Source organism: Oncorhynchus gorbuscha, linkage group LG23 (assembly GCF_021184085.1).
Source record: "Oncorhynchus gorbuscha isolate QuinsamMale2020 ecotype Even-year linkage group LG23, OgorEven_v1.0, whole genome shotgun sequence".
NCBI lineage: Eukaryota > Metazoa > Chordata > Actinopteri > Salmoniformes > Salmonidae > Oncorhynchus > Oncorhynchus gorbuscha.
The window spans coordinates 62,097,273-62,109,772 of record NC_060195.1 but is presented as its reverse complement, the minus strand read 5'-3'; the positions used below and the strand labels follow the sequence as shown (position 1 = coordinate 62,109,772).

Below are 12,500 nucleotides of genomic sequence, written 5' to 3'. Positions count from 1 at the left end.
TTAGTGTCTCAGACATAGTTTTAGTGTTTTCGATTTAACAAGGATAAAACGGAGAGGACCAGAGGAAGGATAGATTTAATTATCTGATACTCAAAACTATTCTCATCTTCACCATCTAACCCTCCCTCCCTCCCTCTCTCTCTCTTTCATTCTCTCCCCTTTCCTCTTCTCTTTCTCTCCCTTCTTCTCTCTCGTCATCTTCCACACTTTCTGTCTTGTGTGGTTGAGTAACTACAACCTGTGTGTGTGTGTGTGTGTGTGTGTGTGTGTGTGTGTGTGTGTGTGTGTGTGTGTGTGTGTGTGTGTGTGTGTGTGTGTGTGTGTGTGTGTGTGTGTGTGTGTGTGTGTGTGTGTGTGTGTGTGTGTGTGTGTGTGTGTGTGTGTGTGTGTGTGTGTCATCAAGGAAAGGTTACTGTGTGTAAATGTCAAACAGTAAAATAATTAAGGTAATGAGAGAGAGGGAGAGATCACAGTGGAAAAGAGATTGTCCAGAGAGAGAGTGAGGGAAAGGAAGTGAGATTGTCCAGAGAGAGAGAGAGAGAGAGAGTGAGGGAAAGGAAGTGAGATTGTCCAGAGAGAGAGTGAGGGAAAGGAAGTGAGATTGTCCAGAGAGAGAGAGAGTGAGGGAAAGGAAGTGAGATTGTCCAGAGAGAGAGAGAGAGAGTGAGGGAAAGGAAGTGAGATTGCCCAAAGAGAGAGAGAGAGAGAGAGGGAAAGGAAGTGAGATTGTCCAGAGAGAGAGAGGAGAGTTCCTGGAAAAGAAGACAGGACAGTATAGGGACTCTAGTAAACAACAGAAAATAGATGGAACAACACAGTAAGTCCTCATCTTACCAGACATATTATATTCCTGACATGTCATTCAGGATAGAGGTCGACCGATTAATCGGAATGGCCGATTAATTGTGGATTTTAAGTTTTCATAACAATAGGAAATCGGTATTTTTGGGCACCGATTTGGCCGATTTTTAAAATTTGATTTAATCTTTATTTAACTAGGCAAGTCAGTTAAGAACACATTCTTATTTTCAATGACGGCCTAGGAATGGTGGGTTAACTGCCTCGTTCAGGGGCAGAAGTGGGAATCGATCGGGGATTCAATCTCGCAACCTTACAGTTAACTAGTCCAACGCTCTAACCACCTGCCTCTCATTGCACTCCACGAGGAGCCTGCCTGTTACCCGAATGCAGTAAGCCAAGGTAAGTTGCTAGCTAGCATTAAACTTATCTTATAAAAAACAAACAATCAATCAATCATAATCACCAGTTAACTACACATGGTTGATGATATTACTAGTTTATCTAGTGTGTCCTGCGTTGCATATAATCGATGTGGTGCGTATCGTTGCTCCAATGTGTAACTAACCATAAACATCAATGCCTTTCTTAAAATCAATACACAGAAGTATATATTTTTACACCTGCATATTTAGCTAAAAGAAATCCAGGTTAGCAGGCAATATTAACCAGGTGAAATTGTGTCACTTCTCTTGCGTTCATTGCACACAGAGTCAGTGGATATGCAACAGTTTGGGCCTCCTAATTTGACAGAATTTTACGCAATTATGACATAACATTGAAGGTTGTGCAATGTAACAGGAATATTTAGACTTATGGATGCCACCCGTTAGATAAAATACGGAACGGTTCCGTATTTCACTGAAAGAATAAACGTCTTGTTTTCAAGGTGATAGTTTCCGGATTCGACCGTATTAATGACATACGGCTCGTATGTCTCTGTGTGTTATTATATTATAATTAAGTCTATGACTTGAATGAGCATTCTGACTGAGCGATGGTAGGCACCAGCAGGCTAGTAAGCATTCATTCAAACAGCACTTTTGTGTGTTTTTCCAGCAGCTCTTTGCTGTGCTTCAAGCATTGTGCTGTTTATGACTTCAATCCTATCAACTCCCGAGATGAGGCTGGTGTAACCGATGTGAAATGGCTAGCTAGTTAGCGGGGTGCGCGCTAATAGCGTTTCAAACATCACTCGCTCTGAGACTTGGAGTAGTTATTCCCCTTGCTCTGCATGGGGAACGCTGCTTCGAGGGTGGCTGTTGTCCATGTGTTCCTGGTTCGAGCCCAGGTAGTGGCGAGGAGAGGGACGGAAGCTATACTGTTACACTGACAATACTAAAGTGCCTATAAGAACATCCAATAGTCAAAGGTTAATGAAATACAAATGGTATAGAGGGAAATAGTCCTATAATTCCTATAATAACTACAACCTAAAACTTCTTACCTGGGAATATTGAAGACTCATGTAGGAACCACCAGCTTTCATATGTTCTGAGCAAGGAACTTAAACGTTAGCTTTCTTACATGGCACATATTGCACTTTTACTTTCTTCTCCAACACGTTTCATTATTTATTTGAGGCTAAATGGATTTTATTGATGTATTATATTAAGTTAAAATAAGTGTTCATTCAGCATTGTTGTAATTGTCATTATTACGCTATCGGCTTTTTTTGGTCCTCCAATAATCAGTATTGGTGTTGAAAAATGATAATCGGTTGACTTCGAATTCAGGACTCGCCATTACTATCCATAGCGGGCCATAGAGGTCAAGGAACTGTAAGAACAGATCTGAGAACAGATCTAAGAAAAGAACTAATGCAGCATTATAACGGTAATATACTGGATGAGATGACTCTAGATGATTGAGGTTGATATGATTGCTATTCCTCTTTTTATTCCTCTTTATTCCTAGTTATTCCATAGGGATGATGTTGAAAGGCATGACTAGGGTTGCCAAATTCCCTGGTTTTCCAGAAATCCTGTTGGAGCATTCCGCATTTCTTTCTTATTCCCCCCTGATTCCAGGAATCCTTCAACCGGGATTTTAGGAAAACCAAGGAATTTATTGAAAGTTTGCGGGAATTTTGCAAGGTCCTGACTTGTTTTGGGGAACAGAAAATATTAGTCAGGAGAGACTGGGTTAGATGGATGCCGGCTAGGTGAGGTTAGGGGTCAGTCATGACGCAATGGACAGAGGAAAACATCCATCACTATAACACCTCTAATGCTGCCTCTCTTCTGCTATTAACCAACATTAGTACAGTTTGTGCTGTAGATGTGTAGTGGCGTAATAATGTTCTATGATGGACTGATTGATCTTCTGTTTTATGTGTGTGATGGAAGTGCCTTAATGTGTTTGGTCCCCAGGAAGAGTAGCTGCTGCAGGAACTAATGGGGATCCCTAATAAATACTAATACACATGCACACACACACACACACACACACACACACACACACACACACACACACACACACACACACACACACACACACACACACACACACACACACACACACACACACACACACACACACACACACACACACACACGGGTTATGGACAAACTAACTTTCACACACTCAATTTACCCTAACCCCTCTCTCTTTCTCTCTCAGTGTGCGGATCCAAGCGGTGAATGTGATTGGCTGTGGCCCGTTGAGCCCACCTCTGGTGGCTAGGACACGCCCCCTCCCTCCGGCTCCTCCTCCTTTGGAATGTTCGGCTGCCGGCCCCCAGAGCCTGAAACTGAAGTGGGGGGAGAACGCTGCACACACACACACCCGCGCCCTGCTCTCCAATGACATGTTCTACACACTACAGATGGAAGATAAGAACCACAGGTAGAGTATAGACACACACACACACACACACACACACACACACACACACACACACACACACACACACACACACACACACACACACACACACACACACACACACACACACACACACACACACACACACACACACACACACACACACACAGCTACTACACTCCAATGGTTCCAATGGCTCAATGTTATGTACGGTCTAGATAAAAACCTCTGTTAAATGACCATATCACAGTCTACTGAAGGAAAATACTTCAAACGCATTGTGTGTGTGTGTGTGTGTGTGTGTGTGTGGGGGGGGGGGAGATAGGTAGGTAGGTAGAGGAAACAACAGTAAGCAGTAGATCCAGGGAGAACTCACGATGAGAACATCTAGACTACAGAACTAATTAGAACCATGAACTGGTCAACCAGGCTGTCCATTAGAGAACAGACCGAAGGAAGGAGAGAAATAAATAGAAAGGTACGGAGAGAAATGGAAGGGAGGGAGGAGGGAAGGAGGGAAAGTGCAGGGAGGTTGAAGGGAAGGAAGGAGGGTAAGTGGAGGGAAGGAGGGGTGTAATAAAGGATAAGTGAGAGAATTAGAGAGACTGTCTGTCTGCCTGGCAGTGCCTTGGGTGATGGGTATGCTTGGCACCCCTGGTCACATCTACATTACGACATGGATGACTGGTGTGGTTGGCATCCTGGCATCCCTAGTCACAGCCACATTACGACATGGATGACTGGTGTGGTTGGCATCCTGGCATCCCTAGCCACAGCCACATTACGACATGGATGACTGGTGTGGTTGGCATCCTGGCATCCCTAGTCACAGCCACATTACGACATGGATGACTGGTGTGGTTGGCATCCTGGCATCCCTAGCCACAGCCACATTACGACATGGATGACTGGTGTGGTTGGCATCCCTAGTCACAGCCACATTACGACATGGATGACTGGTGTGGTTGGCATCCTGGCATCCCTAGTCACATCCACATTACGACATGGATGACTGGTGTGGTTGGCATCTTGGCATCCCTAGCCACAGCCACATTACGACATGGATGACTGGTGTGGTTGGCATCCTGGCATCCCTAGCCACAGCCACATTACGACATGGATGACTGGTGTGGTTGGCATCCCTAGTCACAGCCACATTACGACATGGATGACTGGTGTGGTTGGCATCCTGGCATCCCTAGTCACAGCCACATTACGACATGGATGACTGGTGTGGTTGGCATTCTGTCATCCCTAGCCACAGCCACATTACGACATGGATGACTGGTGTGATTGGCATCCTGGCATCCCTAGCCACAGCCACATTACGACATGGATGACTGGTGTGGTTGGCATCCCTAGCCACAGCCACATTACGACATGGATGACTGGTGTGGTTGGCATTCTGTCATCCCTAGCCACAGCCACATTACGACATGGATGACTGGTGTGATTGGCATCCTGGCATCCTGGCCACAGCCACATTACCCATGGATGACTGGTGTGATTGGCATCCTGGCATCCCTAGTCACAGCCACATTACGACATGGATGACTGGTGTGGTTGGCATCCTGGCATCCCTAGTCACAGCCACATTACGACATGGATGACTGGTGTGGTTGGCATCCTGGCACCCCTAGTCACAGCCACATTACGACATGGATGACTGGTGTGGTTGGCATTCTGTCATCCCTAGCCACAGCCACATTACGACATGGATGACTGGTGTGGTTGGCATTCTGTCATCCCTAGCCATAGCCACATTACGACATGGATGATTGGTGTGGTTGGCATCCTGGCATCCCTAGCCACAGCCACATTACGACATGGATGACTGGTGTGGTTGGCATTCTGTCATCCCTAGTCACAGCCATATTACGACATGGATGACTGGTGTGATTGGCATCCTGGCATCCCTAGCCACAGCCACATTACGACATGGATGACTGGTGTGGTTGGCATTCTGTCATCCCTAGCCACAGCCACATTACGACATGGATGACTGGTGTGATTGGCATCCTGGCATCCCTAGCCACAGCCACATTACGACATGGATGACTGGTGTGGTTGGCATTCTGTCATCCCTAGCCACAGCCACATTACGACATGGATGACTGGTGTGGTTGGCATCTTGGCATCCCTAGCCACAGCCACATTACGACATGGATGACTGGTGTGGTTGGCATTCTGTCATCCCTAGCCACAGCCACATTACGACATGGATGACTGGTGTGGTTGGCATTCTGTCATCCCTAGCCACAGCCACATTACGACATGGATGACTGGTGTGGTTGGCATTCTGTCATCCCTAGCCACAGCCACATTACGACATGGATGACTGGTGTGGTTGGCATTCTGTCATCCCTAGCCACAGCCACATTACGACATGGATGACTGGTGTGGTTGGCATTCTGTCATCCCTAGCCACAGCCACATTACGACATGGATGACTGGTGTGGTTGGCATTCTGTCATCCCTAGCCACAGCCACATTACGACATGGATGACTGGTGTGGTTGGCATCCCTAGCCACAGACACATTACGACATGGATGACTGGTGTGGTTGGCATCTTGGCATCCCTAGCCACAGCTATATTACGACATGGATGACTGGTGTGGTTGGCATCCTGGCATCCCTAGCCACAGCGGTAATTAACTGACTGTCCAGTATGACCCCCACAATGCCAACATACACACCCTTCTATTCTAGCAGAGCTGAACTGCTTTCACAGCTTGGTGAGTATATACCCCTCCCCATCTCCTCCTTCATACCCATACGGTCACCCCCCAACAGACAGCTCTCATTGAATTACATACTGTACCCCTATTGGGCCATGAAATATAGCTGGTCACGTGACAAAGGAGATGATTGTAGACTACAGGAAAAGGAGGACCGAAAACGCCCCCATTCTCATCGACTGGGCTGCAGTGGAGCAGGTTGAGAGCGTCAAGTTCCTTGGTGTCCACATCACCAACAAACTAGAATGGTCCAAACACACCAAGACAGTCGTGAAGAGGACACGACAAAACCTATTCCCCCTCAGGAGAATGAAAAGATTTGGCATGGGTCCTCAGATACTCCAAATGTTTTACAGCTGAACCATCAAGAGCATCCTGACTGGTTGCATCACCGCCTGGTACGGCAACTGCTCGGCATCCGCCCATAAGACACTACAGAGGGTAGTGCGTACTGCCCAGTACATCACTGGGGCCAAGCTTCCTGCCATCAAGGACCTCTATACCAGGCGGTGTCAGAGGAAGGCCAGAAAAATTGTCAAAGACTCCAGCCACCCTAGTCATAGACTGTTCACTCTGCTACCGCACGGCAAGCAGTACCGGAGCGCCAAGTCTAGGTCCAAGAGGCTTCCGAACAGCTTCTACCCCCAAGCCATAAGACTACTGAACATCTAATCAAATGGCTACCCAGACTATTCACATTGCCCCTCCCCTCTCCACACCACTGCCACTCTCTGTTGTCATCTATGCATAGTCACTTTAATGAACTCTACCTACATGTACATACTACCTCAACTAACCGGTGGCCCCACACATTGACTCTGTACCGGCACCCCCCTGTATATAGTTTTTTGTTTTGTTTTTTGACCTGCCCAGGGAAAAACTCAGAGTTCTAGTTACAAGCTGACCTTGTCTTGTGGTCAGGAAAAACTCAGCGTTCTAGTTACAAGCTGACCTTGTCTTGTGGTCAGGAAAAACTCAGGATTCTAGTTACAAGCTGACCTTGTCTTGTGCCCAGGAAAAACTCAGGGTTCTAGTTACAAGCTGACCTTTTCTTGTGGTCAGGAAAAACTCAGGGTTCTAGTTACAAGCTGACCTTGTCTTGTGCCCAGGAAAAACTCAGGGTTCTAGTTACAAGCTGACCTTGTCTTGTGGTCAGGAAAACCTCCTCCCCCTATTGATCTATGCACCATATAGCCTGCACCTGTAGACCCATTTCCTGGGCGCGTTATCCAAAGTCTCATGTCCAGTTCTCAATCAAAACATTGGTTTGTTTACACGGAAGTAAATACGACCACGTCCGACTTCAGGCGCAGCTCGTGCACGTTAGCAAGCACATAATCAGACGGTTATCGTCTACGTTCGGAGGATGGATTACCGAGCAGGCCAGCGAGCCAAGGGAAAACCTCCCAAAGAGATCTTGTTGAACACAGCTATAGCCATCAAACTGCTGTGCTGTCATTGTCATCACTCACTCAGCTAGGTTTGTCAAGGTCCTGGCGTCCGTGTATCGCTATCGGCTACAGGGGTTTTTGCCGCGAGCGTGCGCGCATCACTCGAACGTGACGTTTGCTTGGATTCACCAAGCCGGAGTAGGAAAATAAATGCAGGCTAGATCTGCATCTCAAATGGCACCCTAATTCCCTGTATAGTGCACTACTTCTGACCAGGGCCCATAGGGGCCTAGCAAGTGCCCTTAAACAAGTCTGTAATGCATTTAATGGATTAGTGTGGTTCCTGACACATCTCAGACTGATGAATATTGACTCATTGCTTCTGTTAAGAACATGTCATTATGAGGAGTTTAGCTGCATTTAGCAGTCTCCCTTTCTACCTTCTCTCTATCTATCTCCCCTTCTACCTCCTCTCTATCTCTCTCCCCTTCTACCTCCTCTCTATCTCTCCCCCTCTACCTCCTCTCCATCTCTCTTCCCTTCTACCTCCTCTCTATCTCTCCCCTTTATCTCTCTCCCCTTCTACCTCCTCTCTATCTCTCTCCCCTTCTACCTCCTCTCTATCTCTCTCCCCTTCTACCTCCTCTCTATCTCTCTACCTCTCTCCCCCCCTCTACCTCCTCTCTACCCCCCAGTCTCGCCCCCTCTACCTCCTCTCTACCTCTCTCCCCTTCTACCTCCTCTCTATCTCTCTCCCCCTCTATCTCCTCTCTACCCCCAGTCTCGCCCCCTCTACCTCCTCTCTACCTCTCTCCCCTTATACCTCCTCTCTATCTCTCTCCCCCTCTACCTCCACTCTATCTCTCTCCCCCTCTACTTCCTCTCTATCTCTCTCCCCTTTATCTCTCTCCCCTTCCACCTCCTCTCTATCTATCTCCCCTTCTACCTCCTCTCTCCCCCTCTATCTCTCTCCCCCTCTCCCTCTCTACCCCCTCTCTATCTCTCTCCCCTTCTACCTCCTCTCTATCTCTCTCCCGTTCTACCTCCTCTCTATCCCCCTCTCTATCTCTCCCCTTATACCTCCTCTCTCTCCCCCTCCCCCTCTCCCTCCTCTCTATCCCCCCTCTATCTATCTCTCTCCCTCCTCTCTATCCCCCTATCCCTCTCTCTGCATGTGTCTGCAGGGTAGAAAGGGGATCATCAGAGCTATATGGATTTAACTGGCAGTAACTAGCAGTATTGGAGACCCCCTCTCCTCTACCCTCCTCACATTTTCCCAGTCCCTATTCTCCCCTGCCGCTCCTAAACAGACAGTATTAGGGCTGAATGACCTGGAATCTCTGTAATTGACAGATTGCTATGGTAACGAGAGAGAGAAAGAATTATTGGCAGTGAACAAAGTCATATCAAATGACCAAACAGCAAATATTGGTTTCATTTCTACAATGACCCTATCAAACTCATGTGGTGTCCCGACACCTGTCTGTCTGTCCCCTCCCCTCTCTCTCTGTAAGATGTCCTAGCCGTGTCTGAATCCTGGCTTAAGAAGAACACCAAAAACCCTGACATTTCCATCCCTATCTATAACATTTTCCGACAAGATAGAACTGCCAAAGGGGGCGTAGTTACAATCTACTGCAGAGACAGCCTGCAGAGTTATGTCATACTATCCAGGTCTGTTCCCAAACAATTCAAGCTTCAACTTTAAAAAATCCACCTTTCCAGAAATAAGTCTCTCGCCGTTGCCGCTTGTTATAGACCCCCCTCAGCCCCCAGCGGTGCCCTGGACACCATATGTGAATTGATTGCCCCCATCTATCTTCAGAGCTCGTGCTGCTAGGTGACCTAAACTGGGACATGCTTAACACCCCGGCCACCCTACAATCTAAGCTTGATGCCCTCAATCTCACACAAGTTATCAATGAACCTACCAAGTACAACCCCAAATCCGTAAACACGGGCACCCTTATAGATATCATCCTAACCAACTTGCCCTCCAAATATAACTCTGCTGCTTTCAACCAAGATCGCAGCGACCACCGCCTCATTGCCTGCATCCGTAATGGGTCTGCGGTCAAACGACCTCCACTCATCACTGTCAAATGCTCACTTAAACACTTCAGTGAGCAGGCCTTTCTAATCGACCTGGCCCAGGTATCCTGGAAGGATATTGACCTCACCCCTTCAGTAGAGGATGCCTGGTTATTCTTTAAAAGTGCCTTCCTCACCGTCTTAAATAAGCATGCCCCGTTCAAAAAATGTAGAGAGATAGAGATATAGCCCTTGGTTCACTCCAGACGTGACTGCCCTTGACCAGCACAAAAACATCCTGTGGGTTCTGCATTAGCATCGGATAGCCCCAGTGATATGCAACTTTTCAGGAAAGTTAGGAACTAATATACACAGGCAATTAGGAAAGCTAAGGCTAGCTTTTTCAAACAGAAATTTGTATCCTGTAGCACAAACTCAAAAAGTTCTGGGACACTGTAAAGTCCAAGGAGAATAAGAGAACCTCCTCCCAGCTGCCCACTGCACTGAGGCTAGGAAACACTGTCACCACCGATAAATCCACTATAATTGAGAATTTCAATAAGCAATTTTTCTGTGACTGGCCATGCTTTCCACCTGGCTACCCCTACCCCGGTCAACAGCCCTGCACCCTCCACAGCATCCCTGCACCCTCCACAACAACTTGCCCAAACCTCCCCCATTTCTCCTTCACCCAAATCCAGATAGCTGATGTTCTGAAAGAGTTGCAAAATCTGGACCCCTACAAATCAGCCGGGCTAGACAATCTGGATTCTCTCTTTGTTACGCTCGTCGAAATGATCGGACCAAAGTGCAGCGTGGTAGGTGTACATTTTATCTTTATTAAAAATGAACACCTAAAAACAACAAAAGGAGAACAAACGTAACGTTCGGTAGGCTACAAGAGATGTACAAAAACAACATCCCACAAAACTAAGGGCAAAACAGGCTGCTTAAGTATGAATCCCAATCAGAGACAACGATAGACAGCTGTCCCTGATTGATAACCATACCCGGATAAAACATAGAAATAAAGAACAGAGTTTCCCCACCTGAGTCACACCTTGACCAACCAAACATAGAGAATAAAAAGATCTCTACGGTCAGGGCGTGACACTCTTTCTAATGTTATCTGCTGAAATTGTTGCAAGCTCTATTACTAGCTTGTTCAACCTCTCTTTCGTATCGTCTCAGATCCCCAAAGATTGGAAAGCTGCCACGGTCATCCCCTTCTTCAAAGGGGGAGACACTCTAGACCCAAACTGCTACAGACCTGTATCTATCCTACCCTGCCTTTCTAAGGTCTTTGAAAGCCAAGTTAACAAACAGATTACAACCATTTCAAATCCCAACGTTCCTTCTCCGCTATGCAATCTGGTTTCCGAGCTGGTCATGGGTGCACCTCAGCCACGCTCAAGATCCTAAACGATATCATAACCGCGATCAATAAGAGACAATACTGTGTAGCTGTATACATTGACCTGGCTAAGGCTTTTGACTCTGTCAAGCAACACATTTTTATCGGCAGACTCAACAGCCTTGGTTTCTCTAATGACTGCCGTGCCTGGTTTACCAACTACTTCTCTGATAATTCTCTGAGTTCAGTGTGTCAAATCGGAGGGCCTGTTGTCTGGACCTCTGGCAGTCTCTATGGGGGTGCCACAGGGTTCAATGCTCGGGCCGACTCTTCTCTGTATACATCAATGATGTCACTCTTGCTGCTGGTGATTCTCTGATCCACTTCTACGCAGACGACACCATTCTGTATACTTCTGGCCCTTATTCGGACACTGTTAACTAACCTCCAGACGAGCTTCAATGCCCTACAACTCTCCTTTCGTGGCCTCCAACTGCTCTTAAATGCAAGTAAAGCTAAATGCATGTTCTTCAACCGATCGCTGCCCGCATCCACCCGCCCGTCCAGCATCACTACTCTGGACGGTTCTGACTTAGAATATGTGGACAACTAATATAATAATAATATAATATATGCCATTTAGCAGACGCTTTTATCCAAAGCGACTTACAGTCATGTGTGCATACATTCTACGTATGGGTGGTCCCGGGAATCGAACCCACTACCCTGGCGTTACAAGCACCATGCTCTACCAACTGAGCTACAAATACCTAGGTGTCTGGTTAGACTGTAAACTCTCCTTCCAGACTCATATTAAGCATCTCCAATCCAAAATCAAATCTAGAATCGGCTTCCTATTTTGCAACAAAGCATCCTTCACTCATGCTGCCAAACATACCGTCCTAAAACTGACCATCCTACCGATGCTCCACTTCGGCGATGTGATTTACAAATTAGCCTCCAACACTCTACTCAACAATTGGATGCAGTCTATCACAGTGCCATCCGTTTTGTCACCAAAGCCCCATATACTACCCACCACTGTAACGCTCAATGAGTGAATGGGTGTGGAGTCAGGTGCAGAGAGCAAAGGATGCGGGAAAAAACACGCTTTAATGTCCAAAATCAAAAGAACAAAATAGTATTACCCAACACAGGCGTAACTATTAAAACAATTAGTACCCTTAGGTAAAATAACAGGACAGCGAGAAAACCCAACAAAACACTAACACCTCTCACAAAATACAGAAGAACACGCCCGCACAAACAGAAGCGGGCTAAACGAACTTAAATAACGCCACCCCAACAACCAAACAATGAACAGGTGCAAACAATTAGACAAAACCAAACGAACATGGAAC

General features: G+C 46.8%; 1 protein-coding gene across 1 annotated transcript in view; it reads left to right on the top strand.

Annotated features, from left to right (window-relative positions):
* Positions 1-12,500, top strand: part of LOC124010710 (fibronectin type III domain-containing protein 3B-like) — a 187,474-nt gene that overhangs the window by 157,773 nt on the left and 17,201 nt on the right. The window contains 1 exon segment of the mRNA XM_046323359.1: positions 3,421-3,645. Coding sequence (XP_046179315.1) covers positions 3,421-3,645 — 225 coding nt within the window.